Source organism: Cervus canadensis, chromosome X (assembly GCF_019320065.1).
Source record: "Cervus canadensis isolate Bull #8, Minnesota chromosome X, ASM1932006v1, whole genome shotgun sequence".
In the NCBI taxonomy this organism is placed as follows: Eukaryota; Metazoa; Chordata; class Mammalia; order Artiodactyla; family Cervidae; genus Cervus; species Cervus canadensis.
The window spans coordinates 146092977-146106758 of NC_057419.1; the positions used below are offsets into that span (position 1 = coordinate 146092977).

Sequence of the window (13782 nt, forward strand, 5' to 3'; positions counted from 1 at the left end):
CTTAGCTATGCCAGACACATGACAAAACTTTTAAATGCAAGACTCTGTTTAATCTATAGGAAACAACACGATCTTGTGAAGTAGGAAATACTGTTAACTCCATTTTAAAGATGAAGAAACAGGATCCAGAGAGGTGAATTGATTTTCCCAAAGTCAGATAGCTCACAAATTGAGGAGCAAAAATGTGAACTCTGATCTGTTCGACCTGAATCTAGTTAGTACAGCTATTGCACGTAGCTGACATGCAGTAAATAACTGTTGAGTAAATGGATGAATGAACATATCAGGAAATCTATCCTTTTCTGCTGATGAATCTACATATTTATTAGTTTAATGGTTTTTGTGATCTTGATAAGCTTAGGTCAATGTTAAAAGTAAGGAAGAAGGTTGAACTACAAAAGAGAAGAATCTACACAGGAAAATGTCTTCACTGGAATTTCTGATTGGGTAGAGATGTGGATTTGGTTAGAAATGTGTGTATCTATTTATATATATACACACACACAAACGCATATATATGTATGTATGCATGCACACACACACATACATACACATGAACGGAACAGTTTGGAGAACCTTTGACACTGCTACGTGCACATGCAGAACCACACGATTTCTTTTGTTTTCTTAACCTTCCTGAGAGGGTGTAAATAATGTCAGAGCTTAAAAGGGACTTTAGCAATTGCCCAATCAGATACCCTCATGTAAATGTAGAGATTGAGGCACTAGAGGGGAAAGTAAATTGCAAAGGTCACACAAGGAGTTAGAGTAAGATTAAGAATTTGAGTTTCCTAACTCACAGTTTGTTTTACTCTGAACTGTCGCCATTTACCATCTCAATTTTATAGATGGGGTAACCAAAGTATCCTAAGAATGTCGATGGTCAAGCTCCTGCTACTTGTCCATTGAAGCAGGACTTGAAATCAGATCTATTTTAAATGTAAGGCTTGTTTTCATTCAAGTGCTTCTGTCTGCATGCCCAGGAGGAAGACATTTTCCTATTGAATTAAATATGCACTGAGGATCATTTCCAGAAAGCTTTGTCCTTCACTTGAAGAGAAAATGGCCAAAGCTTCATTATTTTCTGGAGCCTGGCAGTCCCAAGGAGGCCCCCTGAAGGCAGGAATTTGGTCTCTCTTATTGAATCCACAATACCAAGCACAAAAGATGGCACTGACAAATATTTGCTGGATATATAACATATTCAACCCAGAAAGGGAAAGGAATGGTTCCTCAATGGATGATGGATGCATAATCATTATTAGGGCTCAAAAAATGGGAACGAATGTGCAAAAGAGGTGGGAGAGACCCTGAAACAAAGGGGAAGCGCGGTCTCTGGTCAGCTGAAGCTGCGATCATTCAATCAGGGCTGAAAGGTTCGATAGGACCGCAATTGGCAAAGATATTAAATGAGGACTCCTTAAAATTGTTCCTCTCCGCCCCACCCCCACTCCCCTTTAAATTCTGTTTCAGTCATTACCCAGACCGGATACAGAAATTCCTATGGGGAGTTCTAATGGGTCGATTCAATTTCAGCTGGGATGACGCCACTTAGGCAAGCATTAAGAGCTATAGCTCCGGGAAAGCAAATGGGGGGGAAGGCTGGGGAGTTGGGGGGGGGGCGCGGAGAGAGAGGCTCTAACAAGGAGCATTAAATCTCTCCCCTCCCATCCTCCCGTATAACCCATTCACAAGACCTCGAGAAAATGTCTACATTCACAAAACAGCGGGCTCGCCGAGCAAGCTGCACACACACTGCGATCTCATCCCCCCTTCCTCCCGCCTCCAATCACCCCGCAGCTCCGCTCTCTGCGGACGCTCTACCCACGCCCCCGAAGCTACACAAGTCATCGGACCCTAGCGGTATCTCGGGCTCGGTTAAGAGACCCCGGGTCTCCCACCGCAGTTACTGCGGCTTCGGTTCAGCTGTCAGATGGGAAGGGAGACCGAGGCGGAGGCAGCAGGGGAGGAGGAGGGGGAGGAGGGAGAAGGGAGGAGGGAAGGGGGGAGGGGCGGGGGAGGGGAAGAGAAGGGGAAGGAAAAGGCTGGAGGAGGGGAAAAAAAGGAGGAGGAGGAGGAGAAGGGGGAGGAGAAAGAGGCGGGGGAGGACGGGGAGGAGAAATAGGAGGAGGAGAAAGAGGAGGAGGTGAACAACTTACCCTGCTGAGCTTTCTTTGGGGAATACGTGCATCAGGATTGAGATCTGCATGGAAAATCTACACAAAGTATCTGCTACTACAAGTCCGACTCTGCTCCTCAGCGCCACCGTCTCTCTCTCTCTCTCTTTTTTCCTTTCCTCCCTTTCCCTTTTCTGTGCTGTGTCAGAAAGCCCGAGACAGAACTATCTCTGTTTCTGGCTCCACTGCCAGGGAAGGAGTTTTCATTCAGACTTTCCGAAGAGAGGTGGAGAAACCTAAAGACTCGGGAGAAGAAGAGGTCCTTTGAGCCAGATGGACCATGAGTTCGGCTTCTCTCAGCATGGCTCAGCCCTTGCTTCAAGGTAAGCTGAGCGATGAGCTCAAGACCTCAGAATCCTTTCTATGCAATGCACAGATTGCCATTCATTCCCGTCATTGTGCGTGTGTGTATGTGTCTGTGTATGTGTGTGTGTGTGAGAGAGAGAGAGCGTGTTTGTGCCCGCGCACAAGCTCAAGCGCATGGGTGAAATAAAATGAAAACCGTTCAACTGAGATTTCAATCAAACAGCCCCTTGCAGAAAACTATCCATGTTGGACATGGCTAAATCGAAAGGGAACTTCGAAATCACTCTTCCTGCAGCCCGATGTCAATGGAATTTCTAGGCTGTTGACCTTAAGATGAATTGTGGGGCTTGCCTAAGCCCTGGGTAGCGCAGCCTAACCACCCAAGCTGAGAACGTAGGGGGAACCCGTGCTGAGGCCAGTCTGGCTGCCCAGCGGGCATCCTGTCAGTGCAGGGCTAGTCTCCGATTGGCTCACAAGTCTGGGCTGTGCATCGCTCAGATTTCATCACATCACCTTGCTCTGGGTAGAAATGGCGCAAGCTGACACGGCATAACCCCCTACTTACATTGAGTCAGAGCAATGATTTAGAAATCTTTGGATCCAGGCCGGGGTGTGTGTGCACATGTCTCTGTGTGGCATATGGAAATTTTGTCCACAGTGAGAACCTGTCAGCATGTCTGGTTAGCCAATAGACGTTTGATAGGACCTAGGGCCGTGGTGCATACTCCTTTCCATTTGTCTAATGATCATTGCCACTGGCCTCTGTATGCTGCAAACCCATGTTCGATGAATGGAAAACAGACCTTGAACTCTTAAACGGAAAATCTATTTTGAAATGCAAACTATTGTTGCTTTTCTGGGTGCATTAGAGCCTCACTGTAACATAATTTGGCTATATCAGGTATTAAATCATGTTCCCAACAAGTCAGCTGCATACATACATACAGATAAGGCACAGGCTAGCTTTTTATCCCTAAAGAAGTATTAATCCTGTTCCCTAAACTTCTAAATAAAAATTTCTAAGACTTTGTTGTACCATTCTATCCATTTTGGCCTTTTGCTTGTTTTCTGTTTTATGTCTCTCTAGCTGAGAAACAATCTAGTTAGTGAGTGATCTGGGTGACTTAGAGTCAGAGTTAAGAAGCTGAGTTAGTGGGGAAGTAAAGAACCTGAGGGAAGGGACGCTAATTCTTCATGAAAGACTTCTGAGGCAGAGGAATACAACCAGCAAACCCAGCATAAAAATTTAGAGCGTAGGGACAACAAAGGACTTTTCAAACCTTCCTTTAATACCGCCCCCCTCCCTCATTTTGCAGATGAAGAAACAGGCCTGGAACAGAAGTCACTTGCCCACAGTCACCCAGAACTCAGTTTCCTGTCTCTTATAAAAGAATTTGGGGTTTAAAGAAAGATTCCTACTTCTTAAATGAACAACTAGCATTTTCTTCAGGATTAGAAGTCTGTGAATTCACTTGATATTACAAGTTTTCCTTGCATGGTTCATCACTAAAATGCCCCTATCTTTAAAAAGGCAAGCTCTTACAACTGCAAGACTCTCTGGTTGGAAATAAACTGCTGTGTGTCTTAATGAAACTGTGAAGGTAATGAATAGGACTAGGGTAGCAAAGTGACAAGTTAAGAGTTAAATGTGGTGAGAACCTGGCAGCTCCAACAAGATGTATGTGGTAGGAGGGAGGCCCACTCAGTGGCTGAGAGGTTAGTAATGTAAACTATATACAACTTGGTATTTGTCAGGGGGGAGTGCTTTGATAGAGATGCAAATGCTTTTGCACAGAGAGGGATTTTGAGAGAGCAGACTTTGGAACAGTAGAACTAAGAAAACACAGAAAGCCATAGCAGAAATCCCCCTTATGTTTGCTTTTGGTTATTCTGAGAACGAGTGTATATAACAGCAGAGCACAGGGGAAAAAAAAAAAAAAAGCAACACACCCCAGAGCCGTTACACAGCAAGGTACAAGACAGCATTGAACCCATAGGAACAGGAAAAAACAGGAGCCAGCCTTCTCTTCTCCCTTCTTCCTTGAAATCAAGCTTGAGTCATACCATATCAGAAAGGATTTATCACCCAAATCAAAAGCCTCTTAAGGGGGTTAGCATAGAAGGGCTTTAGCTAGGAAAGTTTGCAACTTAAGTCTCAACATGGCAGCTGTTCGGTTCCAGGGAGAAAAGACATTTTTTCTTTCATTAACAAACAGCATTTCTTGAATGGATTTAGCTTTTGAGTCCCCAAGTTCGCATAAGAAAAGACATTTCTGTTTAGGTTGAACATAGCAAATTTCAGGGCTACAGAAACACTGTTGAGAAAGCTATGAGCACCTGGCCAGAGGGACCGAGATGGGAGTGGGTTTACAATGCATCATTCATTACTGCAGAGGCACTACGTGACAGAAATCACTAGATCCCATCCATGTGCAGCCAAGACTTGTAATCACCTTGGCTCCTAGTTAATAATATGTGATATGTATATTCTCTCTCTTACTTCATAGAATATGGAATTGACCCGCAGCACAGTCCGTTGCTTCACTGTTGCTGCTCACAATGAATGGCCCTTTAATGAGTGGGTTTCTGAATCCTAAACATGCAGGCAGTAGTAGTAGTTTTTCATCTAATCTGTGGGCTGCACAGTCCTCCTGTCTATTTGTTTCTCCACTCCACCCCGCCCCCACTTACCTTCCCCTCCAGTATCTATTTCAGTTCATCCTGTTAGGCAGATCGGATTCAGCACATCCGGAATGGCAAACAATTTATTGTCATTCAATACTGGTTTATCCTCCTCAATACCCTGATTTTACCCAGGTCCTACTGCCCACCATATTGCAGATCTTCCACTCTTCATTCTCAGAAAGATTTTATAGAGCAGGAAGAAACCTTCCGAGTTCATCTCATCAATCCCCTTATCTGGAAGCAAGACAGTAGTAGTTCATCATCCCAGACTGATGCCCAAAGCTTCCTTTAATCACCCAACCAAGTATCTGAACTCTCCAGTCTTGCAGCAGTCTAACCAATATCCAAATACACTCTCTTAACCTAAATACCGTATACCCTTTTGCTGCCATGATAGAATCCCCTCATGGTTCTGAGTCATTTCTATTATGACCTAAATTCCTCCAAGCTTACCTTTCAACCTTCTGGGCAAATCTCTGAGATATCTAGTAACATCCTTGGAATCCCATATGATTATCTCCTGTAATGTTAAGACCTTGAATGCTTTCCTTTGAGTTATTGATCCTTGGAATTTCCAGTATGTTCAAATCTAGTTTCCTTTGGGAAATCAGTGAGTCTAAAATGCATCCAGCGTATGTATTATTTTTATACAGTGTAAAGGGCTTGAAGGGCCCCACACATTATTTATCTCATCAATAGGGAATACATTTATTTCTTATATAGTTGTCAAAAGACTCTTCCCAATCCTAGACACTTACATCCACACACCCTGCAAACTGGCTGAACAGTGTGTCTTTGTTTATTTGGGTGTTCAAATGAAAACTACCTGTTTCTTTCTAATGCTGGAACTGTGAGTCTTAACAAAGGTACAGCAAAGGTAGAGGTGTAAGACTTCAGGGGGGCTGTGAGTCCAACCCATTTTGCTTTTGAATGCCCGGGTAAACAAGGGCATGTTGCCCAGTTTACCCTCAAGGGCTGAAGATTTAGAAGGTATGAAGAGAATTCTTTTGTCAAATTGTATAGTTAAATAATTACAGACCATAGTGGGTCAGAGTCCTTCAAAATCACCTAGGCCACCCCTATAATTATATAGATAGTGGAACTGAGGCCCAAAAGAAGTAAGTGATTTGACAAAGGTTGCGTATTTGAGTCTTAGAATCTCCATAATGTTTATCTGCATTTTCTTGTGCTGTCTTGAGTAACACTGAAACAAGTAGCTAAAAAGTGAAATTATAGTCAGACTGGTTTTTTGATGTGATGTTGCAGAAAAAGTTATTTTTAACCAAACTAAATCTTCTTTCTAAAAAATGAACAGATGAAAATTCAACTAAATAGATTTGCTTTGGGATATAACCTCAAAAGGCAATGAGTCCAATTGTATTATTAGCCACTGAGTCCTATATGAACTACGTCTTTTTTTTCCCTTGCTATTGAGCTTTGGGCACATTTCAGTGTCATGCTTGCTTGCTTATGGAAACCTAATCAAGCACTATCCTCTGTTACTTGTTCCTTTCTATTACTCATTCAAGCTTTCCATCCCATACAGTAGTGTGAGTAATCGATCTATTTTGAGGAGGCCTGAAATCTGATGGATTTCAAATATATACTTTATTCATGCTAGTGTTTCCTAGGTCCTAATGCCTCCAAGATGAGTCTTAGATTTTTGTTTAGGTTTCCTTTTTAGGGTGTTCAGTCTTCCAGATGGTGCAAAACAATAATCTACTGTTGGAACAGTATTTTCCTCGTGATCATCATTATCAGTACGAGGCTCGATCGAATCAGGAGAGAATATATTTTCCAGATATTCAGCTTAGGTTAAATTTTGTATAAAAGCATTGCTGTTCTTTAAGAAAGCCAGTTTATTATATACGGTAGAGAAAAGCAGTCCAAACAGATTCTACCTAATAAATCCCATCAGTATAGACTTGACTTAGGGTCGTAATAGGTATAATTACAGGTGATATTTGAATTAATTCAGGTCTCTTCTTTTAAGGTTCCCCATTACCAGGGTTACTCCTGTGTGTACAAAAGTTTGATTCTGGAGTCATGCCGCCATTTAAAAGAATTACCTCCTCAATAAATTAAAGCAGCTTATGAAGTGAGGAGAACTGCAAGATGATTAGTCTTGGATTTTTTTTATATTCTTAGGAAGACCTTTTCCCCGCTATTCTATAGATAGTCTAATTTCTGCCCTTTGTGTCTTTGCCATATCTCTGCTATTAATATTATTGCATCTTGCTTGTTTGCCTGTATTCATTGCATCAAACAGTGTCCTTTATCATTTGTTTATTTATGCTTATAAATTTCACTGAAACGAAAGCTTTGATGTATATATATATTGGGTTGGCCAAAAAATCCATTTGCATTTTTCTGTAAAATCTCAAAATGTGACCTTTGCATTTGATAGCTTTATTAGAATTTTGATGCTTAAGGCCTAGATTTCTCAGTTAGGAAACATCTGAATGAGCTAACTGCTCCTATGACCCTAGTCATATGATGAAATACAAAAGGAATCCACAATCAGATCTTTGCTCCCAATGTGCTTTATAGTCTGGATGAGAAGACCAGACATGCCTGTAAAAAATAGATGAGGTCAATTACAGAATCATGAAGACTAAAGTGATTTAAGGTAGTGCTGGGGATAGGGGCCTGTGCTTTGTTGGTTTCCTGCAAGGTACTCATGCCTATGTGTTTTTATTTATTGTTTTTATTCATTGTTTTTATTCTTTCTCTCCTAGGATTTTCTGATGTGCCCTAAGACCCATGTAACTACAAGGGCTCTTTATCACCATAAGTGCCACCCTGACCCAAAACCACTCAGAACTCAAGAATCGAGGCAAAATGGATGCTGCAGTGACAGATGATTTCCAACAAATTCTGCCTATTGAACAGCTGCGCTCTACTCATGCTAGCAATGATTATGTGGACCGTCCTCCAGTTCCCTGTAAACAGGCCCTCTCCAGCCCTTCCCTTATTGTGCAAACCCACAAATCTGATTGGTCCCTGGCTACCATGCCCACTGCTCTGCCCCGCAGTCTCAGCCAGTGCCATCAGTTGCAGCCCTTGCCTCAGCATTTGAGCCAGTCTAGCATTGCCAGCTCAATGTCCCATAGCACCACTGCCTCTGATCAAAGGCTCTTGGCCAGCATTACGCCCTCACCTTCAGGCCAGTCCATCATCCGAACCCAGCCTGGAACAGGAGCCCACCCAAAGGCTGATGGTGCTCTGAAGGGAGAAGCTGAGCAATCTGCCATGCACCCCAGTGAGCACCTCTTCATCTGTGAGGAGTGTGGGCGCTGCAAGTGTGTCCTCTGTACAGCAGCTCGCCCTCTCCCCGCTTGCTGGCTATGCAACCAGCGTTGCCTTTGCTCTGCTGAGAGCCTCTTAGATTATGGCACTTGTCTCTGCTGTGTTAAGGGCCTCTTCTACCACTGTTCCACTGACGATGAAGACAACTGCGCCGATGAGCCCTGCTCCTGTGGGCCTGGCTCTTGCCTCGTCCGCTGGGCAGCCATGAGCCTCATCTCCCTCTTCTTACCCTGCCTGTGCTGCTACCTGCCTACCCGTGGATGCCTCCATCTGTGCCAGCAGGGCTATGATAGTCTCAGGCGACCAGGCTGCCGTTGTAAGAGGCACACCAACACTGTGTGCAGAAAAATCTCTTCTGGTAGTGCACCCTTCCCCAAGGCCCAGGAAAAGTCTGTATGACCTTCCTACCAAAGGGATCCGGAGCTTTTTCCTAGCCCCCATCAGTAAAGCATAGGCCTCATCTTTGAAGAAGGGGAGGAGGAGGAAAGTAGCCAAAATTAGGGCTCACCAGTTTCGTTCCTGCAGTGTCAGGGGAATGGTCAAGTACATCCTGGCGCAGGACGCCTTGTTCTTTCTCACAGTATCTATCCCGCTCCACTTCAATCTTTTTATACCCTACCATCTCAGCCCTTATGGCTGTCATGGCCAATTCAGGTGATGTAGAAGCATGAGATTTGGACACTGAGGGCTGACAGAGCCAGCAACCTGGAGGTTTAGGGGCTCCCCAACATGATACCTCTCGATGCAGGCTCTGAGCATCACTCTGCTTTCCACAGTGCCTTTGGAAGCTTTCCTGTTAGATGGTTTTCACAGGTCCATGTGGAACAGTGTTCAATATTCCAGGGAATCTGACCCCTTCTCCCTGTTTACTGCCCCTCTTGTTTGTCTTTTCTCTCTCATTTCCTCCGCTTCTGTTAACTCTGTTTTGTACTCCTTCTTCGATTTTTCCTCTCTCTCTCTGTTTTTTCCTCTCTCCCTACCTTCTTCTCCTTCCTCCCTTCTCTCTCTGACTAATCCTTTCTGTGCAGGTATTTCTATTGTGTTCCATCAGATTTATGTCTCCTCCTGCCTGTTTCTCTAACACATCAAGAAGTGCTGTTTTTTCCCATTGGTGTTTCCTTTGACGCCAAACTTTGCTGTTATACTATTTACTAATTTTTATTAAGTGAAATTGATTACTGTAATGAACTGATCACTAGCAATAGTGTGTGTGCACTCATAACCACACTCACCAGTTTATGAGCATATGAGGCAAACTTAACTTCTATTTCCAGGTTTAATGAGTTCAAGTTTAACTCCTTTTCCCAATAATCACCTTAGAGTACTGACAGATTCCACTAGCATGCTGAGTAGGATAGTAACCCAGGATGCTCATAACTTTGTATGTCTGACCCAAGTGCCAAAGGCAGACGTGCTTTATAGCTAAATGAACAAAGCAAAGGATATTACAGAGGTCTGTTCTCTCTTAGAAGCTAACTGCCCTGAGACTGCATGGCTCAGGCCTTAATATTGGACATAAAAAGTCATAAAACTTTAGAGCTGGGAGGAATCTTAACTGTTAATCTAGTTCAGTGCCCTTATTTTACAGATGGAAAAACTGAGGCCTAGAAATAGTAAGAGATTTGCCCGAGGTCACACACAGAGTTCATAGGGTTGGGCCTGGAATACAGGCCTTCTGGCTCCTGGTTCAATATTCTCTACACTGCACTACATTAAGTCATGGAAAATTTCTCCTAAGACTCTGTTAACAATGACAGAAAGCCATACCCATTCAGTCTTCAGGAATCATGCCAACCTAGGGTGGTGGTCTTTATGCGGGGCATAGTGGGTAGCTAACTCCCTTTCAAGTGTCAAGGCTTCCCCCAGTGGACATCACCTTTGGCTCTGTCATCTTATAGAAGCTCAAGTGTGGAAAAGAAAGCTTAAGGAAGCCCTAACTAAGCTGTATCTTCGCCATTGCACCTACCCTTTGCTGCACACACTGTGTTTGCTGTTGGCTTTGTCTGCAATGGCAGTTGCCTGAGAACCTAAATTTCAGCAACAGTGGAAAACTGAGATGAAAGATGTATAATGCAGAGAACTGACTTCTGTAAAAAAAAAAACAAAAACTAAGAGCCTGTGCTGTGATTCGCCTTCAATGGGAAAAGGCTGCAGTGGTGATGGCAGGCTCCTAAGGACTGCTGTTAAAAGACAAGAATTAGATAACAGTTTCCCTCTGTCAGTGAATCCAAAATTCACTAAGGAATTCAAAGATGAAGGGCACTTGCTTGAAACCAAGGTGCTCCAACTTAGTTTAAGACTTCCAGACTCTCTATATCATCATCTCTTTTAAAGTGTGCATGGATATGTATTACAGCGTGGAAAGGTGGGGAGAAATGTATAGTCCTACACAGGGGGAAGGAAAAGGGAACACTTTGATGTCCCCTTCTTGGCTGTATACTGTAGAAATACGTGCCACTCAGTCTTTGTTGGTTCTGAATCTTCCTGAAGTGTACTGACATTTGAGCTGCAGAGACCCTCACCTTCACTTTCACCTCCTCTTATAGAATTGCTTTGCTCTATTTTTGTATATATAAATATGTTATTGATGATTATTAATAATGTTAATGATATTGCTGCAAATGGTGCCATATACAAGGTTTGGCTTCTTGGAACATTTATAAACCCAAACCAATACCTGTAACCTCTTATGTTGCTTTCAAGTCCTTCCATTTTAAGTAACTTCTTTTTATCTTCAAAGTCTGCCTGATTGACCTTTGAACTTATCCACCCCCAGAAGCTGGGCCCAGTTCTCTGGGTCACACTGGATGTTGATGAATAGCAACACACACTTCTCTTTGCTTCTGCCTGAAATTTGCTTAAAGCTGAGATATATAAGGATTCTATGACACTAGTGCTTTGTTCTTGGAGCTAAAGTTATTCTATTGATGTTTGCTTATTAGTTTCAGGGCCCAACATAACACAAGTCCCTCCTCCTTGATAGCTAGCTCCTTGATATCTCAATCCTGCAGTCCTTACTCAGGCAAATTATGCACTGCCAGAGGGGCCCTGGGCTCTGCCATACACCCAGAGGCGCTCTTCTCAGTGTATTTCTAAATGGCCTTACACTTGGTAGAAGGAACTGGAGGATTACTCAAATGTAGTTGCAATCTGCAGTCTGCTGAATTAGGGCTTTCATTTGCGTCCAAGTTGGCCTGATATGGACTGCATCTGGTTTACGTATAGATGGGTCCTGTTGGGGTATGCACACGGACATGTGAGTGAGTGTGCATATGTAGCCCTTCGGTGATATATATATATATACACACATACATATATATATATATATTTACATATACATATGTAAATATATATTCACACATCTCTATATATTTTAATGTATTGCACATGTATATTTAAAATATATATGAAAGAACTCTAAATCCTACAGAGAGGCTCTGTTTTCATTATTTTTATACTTTGTGTCATGTACTGTATAAACAGGAATATTTAGAGGGTGTTTCCTGCTTAGCATTTTTTTGCAGTTAAATCATCTATTATCCCCTAAATCTACTGCTTTCCACATATTGGTCCCTTGATACATTTCACATGGCTTTAGCCAAGAGCCTTTTTTTTTTGGTTCTAGCCCATCTTTCATCATCACAATAGCTCTAATAAATATAGTGAACACTTGCATAGTGCTTACTCTGTGCTAAGCACTATTTCAAGCACATTGCCTATTTAGCTCATTTAATCCTCAAGACAACTCTACAATGTATGTAGTATTATGACTCTTATTTTACAAATGAGAAACTGAAGTACAGAGGGGCTAAATGACTTGCCAAAGGTAACAAAGCTTGTAAATGCTGAAACTAAGATGTGAACCTAGGCTGTCTGACTCCACAGTCAATGCTCCAGAGGCAGGTATAGAAGTTTGGAGCATAGTATAAACCTTCGTGGTATAATAAACCTCAAATGGTGAATGGTTCTTTTCCTAACTTCAGCCCACCTGCACCCTAAGAGTTGAAACACACATGCTCCTGTGTTAGGAGTGAAACAATAGTTACAGACTAATAGTTACAGCAAAATATTATCTATCTTGCTTCCCAAGATGGAGCCATTACAGATCTCCACTTCCATCTTTGAAAACATCTTTGGTTTGCAGCCAGTTACCATTTCTCAATCAGCTTATGATATGGAGCCAGTAGGGAAGTATTTTTACTTTGCTCAAGAGGGTAAAAGTTTATTTGGCCTTCTCTTTAAAGACCCAGGAAATTAATTCAATTCCTTTCTGCAGAAAGTAGAACTAAATCTATGTGTGGAACTTGAGATTGGTTGGAGCTGTTAACATTCAAGCTCACTGAATATATTGAGTGCATTCTCCTGATTCACATGTAAGTAATCCACTGATGTCCATTGGTCAGTATACCACCTTTTCACATCACCTGCTTCACACAGACATTATGTACCTTGGCATTATTTCAGAGTTGGAAAGACCCTTAAAGAAGTTCTACTCCAATATCAACATTTTATAGCTAGAAGAGAAGATGCAAGAAAGTAACCTGCATAAAGTCACATGGTTATAAATTTGGGTGAAATTATGACTTAATTCCAGACTTCCTAATTTCTGGGTGCCCTGGTCTGAGTTTCTTAGAAAATAGAGCTTGAAGCAAAAGCTTATGTGAAATCCCAAGGAAGTAGAAGTAAGGAAAAAGAGGTCAGGAGGAAAGGAGAGCAATCTGTTTCATGACAAGCTAATTTCTCAACCTCTTATGATAGGCCATACTGTATCTCAGCCCATCTGGGCGAGGAAGAGAGAAGAATTTACCTCCTATCTCCCATCTTATTAGTCAAATACCTTCCCTGTGGAATACTAACTTCCTTGTGCTTTAGGGTAAAGCATGTGTGGGTGCCCAAGCATGAATTTTGGCATTTTCAGCCTTAGCAGCAATGGGGGAGCATTGTGGCTCCACTATAGCAATGGAAGTGTGTGTATAAAGGGAGACATATGAACTTAAACTGGTACGCTAGTAAAACTAGCTAGAAAACTGCTTTTCCCTTACATCTTTAATCACACTCATTGAAAATGAGTTGGAGATAACCTATAATCTTTAAAGCACGTAAGGCTTTATTGTGCTGAGAAACATTAAATTTGCATTCCTAAACCTAAAATTCTCTAACTAGCTTCTAAGGGCTTCTTTCTGCATGGAAATGAGGAGTAACAATCCAGGCCCATATCCTTATCTTGATCCTTAAACCAGTGTTACTGCTTTCAAAGGCCAGAATGAACTAGACACATAGCTTTCAAGGAAAGACATCTTGTGAG

General features: G+C 42.4%; 1 protein-coding gene across 1 annotated transcript; it reads left to right on the forward strand.

The window, feature by feature from the left end:
- The first annotated feature begins 2090 nt into the window (after positions 1–2090).
- On the forward strand, positions 2091–11898 carry SPRY3 (sprouty RTK signaling antagonist 3). The gene is made up of 2 exons (XM_043459958.1): positions 2091–2500; positions 7907–11898. The coding sequence occupies exon 2, from the start codon at positions 8010–8012 to the stop codon at positions 8874–8876; it is 867 nt and encodes a 288-aa protein (XP_043315893.1). The 5' UTR covers positions 2091–2500; positions 7907–8009; the 3' UTR covers positions 8877–11898.
- Positions 11899–13782: the final 1884 nt, after the last annotated feature.